Source organism: Condylura cristata, unplaced genomic scaffold (assembly GCF_000260355.1).
Source record: "Condylura cristata isolate star-nosed mole 26May11 unplaced genomic scaffold, ConCri1.0 scaffold00060, whole genome shotgun sequence".
NCBI lineage: Eukaryota > Metazoa > Chordata > Mammalia > Eulipotyphla > Talpidae > Condylura > Condylura cristata.
The window spans coordinates 302,085-305,097 of NW_004567161.1; the positions used below are offsets into that span (position 1 = coordinate 302,085).

Here is a 3,013-nt window from a genome sequence, read left to right on the forward strand (position 1 = left end):
TCTGGGGGCTGAGCTCCCCGCTGGGCATCTTACCTGAGCAGCTGTTGCAAGGCGCTGTGGGGTTTCTTGTGCAGGAGATTCACTTCCACTGTCGTTGTTTTCAAAGACGCGTTAACACACTCATAACTGGGGTGCGGGCCATTTCTCCAGGGGGTGAGTGGCCTCACCAGACAGTGGGGAGCAGGACAGGCAGATGGACCGAAACCCACTGTGGAGGGAGCAGTGGGGAGACAGGAGGGTCTGCTGCGCCCTGGGGTCACCCCCGCTGCGGTGGCTTCACAGTGTGCCCCCGGGGGGCCCAGGAGGTGTCTGCAGCTGGTGGAGGTTCCTGTCGCGGGAGTCCTGGCCTGCCCGAGTGGTCATCGGGCTCGCTGCCGGCCTCCGGGGACGTCGGCCGCGCCGCGGGGTGGGCGCTGGTTGACCGCACGCCCGGCGAGCGGAGCTGAGGCGCCGCGGAGTGTGCGGCAGCCCCCCGACGCATTGCTTTACCAGGTTCGGGAGACCCAAGCTCTGATCCTGGCGCCCACGCGGGAGCTGGCCGTGCAGATCCAGAAGGTGAGGCGCTGGCGGCCGCCGGGCGCTGCGCGCTTGCTCTCCCGTGGGTGGTGGAGGCCGCCCGGCCCGTCTGCCGCCCGCCGCCGCATGCCGTCGGTGGCGGGCGCCGCCCTGTGGAGCGTGTGGGCCTCGGAGACCCCTGCAGTCTCAGGGTGGCGTTCCCCCGCAATTGGCGCTTCCGTCAAGGGAGCTGTGGCCGTTTGCACTTGAGCATCACGCGGGCCCGGGGAGCGGCCGGGGTCTGGTGGGGCCGGGCAGCGCTCTTCTCGCTGCCCCGTGATGGACGTGTGTCGCTGCCGACAAGAGACCGCTGCTTACCCTGCTGGGGGGCCTGCTGTTGGGGGGCTCACGGGCCCGGCGCCTGTGTGACCGTGCCCCTCTCAGGGCCTGCTGGCTCTGGGCGACTACATGAACGTGCAGTGCCACGCCTGCATCGGGGGCACCAACGTGGGTGAGGACATCCGCAAGCTGGACTACGGACAGCACGTCGTGGCCGGCACGCCGGGCCGCGTCTTCGGTGAGCGGGGGCCGGGCCCGCGGGGGGCTGGCGGGAGGGAGCCGCCGGCCTGCGGCGCACTCACGCGCCGAACACTCTGCAGATATGATTCGGCGCCGGAGCCTGAGGACACGAGCCATCAAGATGCTGGTTTTGGACGAGGCTGATGAAATGCTGAACAAAGGTAGGAGGCGGCGAGAACCTTCTTCCCCAACTTAAAGTCGCCCCGGCGCGGGGCCGGCGCCAGTGTTGGGGGGGGGCCTGTGGGGCGGCCGAGGGCGCCAGGACTGCGTCTGCGCGCCGCTGGCCTGTGCAGGGCTTGGTAAACGTGGGGGCCGCGATGGGGCTCCCCGCCCCTGGGCCGGCCGTCGGTCCTGTGCGTGCCCAGCGCTGCCTCCGAGGGGCGACGTGGACGGGTCCTGTCCCTGGGTGGCTCACGGTCTCCGGCGTCCTCTCCGCCCCAGGCTTCAAAGAGCAGATTTACGACGTGTACAGGTACCTGCCGCCCGCCACGCAGGTGGTTCTCATCAGCGCCACGCTGCCGCACGAGATCCTGGAGATGACCAACAAGTTCATGACCGACCCCATCCGCATCCTGGTGAAGCGGTGAGCCGAGGCCCGGACCCCGGGCGGGGCGGGGCAGGCGGGGCGGCGGGCAGGGCCGCCTGGGTCACGGAGCGTCTGTCCCCAGCGACGAGTTGACCCTGGAAGGCATCAAGCAGTTTTTCGTGGCGGTGGAGAGGGAGGAGTGGAAGTTCGACACCCTGTGCGACCTCTACGACACGCTGACCATCACGCAGGCGGTCATCTTCTGCAACACCAAGAGGAAGGTAGGCGCGGGGCTGCGCGTCCTCAGGCGCTCGGCGCAGCCGGTGTGGTCAGCGGCTGACGTGTCTGTCGTCCAGGTCGACTGGCTGACGGAGAAGATGAGAGAGGCCAACTTCACCGTCTCGTCCATGCACGGGGACATGCCGCAGAAGGAGCGCGAGTCCATCATGAAGGAGTTCCGCTCGGGCGCCAGGTGGGCCCCTCCGCCCGGGCCTCCCGGGTGCTGGCACTGGGTCCGCTGGCTGCGGCCCCCCCAGGCGGCCCTCGGCGACCACCGCATCTGGGTCCTCTGCGGAGGCGCTGGCCGAGCAAGGGCGTGTGCCTGGCGCAGCCCCCGCCCGACTCGCTCGGGGGCCAGCCGCTGCGCCGGAGGGGTGGCCGTTCAGGCTGGGCTGGCTGCTGCCTCGGGGGCCGCCTCGGGAAGGTCAGCCTCGGCTGGCCTCCAGCCTGCGGGGCGGGGCTTGTCAGTCTCCGCGCTGTGAAGTTGCCGCCTTTGTTCTGGGGGGGCGGGGTGTCGACCGGGATGGGGTCCCCTTCCGCTGGGGCTGTGCCGTCCCATCCTGCCCTTCCAAAGCTACACGTCTCGGTGTCAGCCGGTGTCTGTCCGGCGCCGTCCCCTGCTCCCTCCTTGGCCACCGTGACTTGCGCGCCGTCCTGGGCTGCGCTCTCCCGGTCAGGCTTTAGCCGCCCTCGAGCTGGGGCGTCCAGTGGGATGTAGGTCAGCTTCGGGCTTTCTCAAAAGCCGCTGGTGTGTGGCTTTTGCCGCCAGCCCCTTCCCCTGTGCGCCCCCTTCCCCAGTCGCCACTGGTGGTTACATGCGGCTCGGTGGAACCGGCTGCCACAGGAGTGTCCAGCCTGGGCTCTGCGTCCCGCCCACGTCGCCGCACGTCATCCCCGAGCGCCTCCCCGGGTGTCCACGCGGCCTCTGGTGCTCCTCGCGGCCAGGCTGCCCTGCACTTGGTCCCTGTCCACTGTGTGAGCGCAGGGAGGCGCCCGCCCTGCGGTGACCAGGGTTCCCGGGCCGGCACTGGCTCGCAGGTTTCCGTCCGCCCTCCCTGGCGGGCTGGGGTGCGTTTCCCGCCAGCTGGGGGGGCAGCGCCGAGGCAGGAGTCAGCGGTCTCTGCCTTGCGGGCT

At 70.2% G+C, this 3,013-nt stretch overlaps 1 protein-coding gene across 1 annotated transcript in view; it reads left to right on the top strand.

Moving 5' to 3' along the window:
- EIF4A3 (eukaryotic translation initiation factor 4A3) overlaps positions 1 to 3,013 on the top strand; it is a 6,580-nt gene that overhangs the window by 1,435 nt on the left and 2,132 nt on the right. Inside the window, 7 exon segments of the mRNA XM_004695961.2 lie at positions 448 to 555; positions 940 to 1,072; positions 1,155 to 1,235; positions 1,516 to 1,657; positions 1,743 to 1,881; positions 1,957 to 2,187; positions 2,678 to 2,854. Coding sequence (XP_004696018.2) covers positions 448 to 555; positions 940 to 1,072; positions 1,155 to 1,235; positions 1,516 to 1,657; positions 1,743 to 1,881; positions 1,957 to 2,187; positions 2,678 to 2,854 — 1,011 coding nt within the window.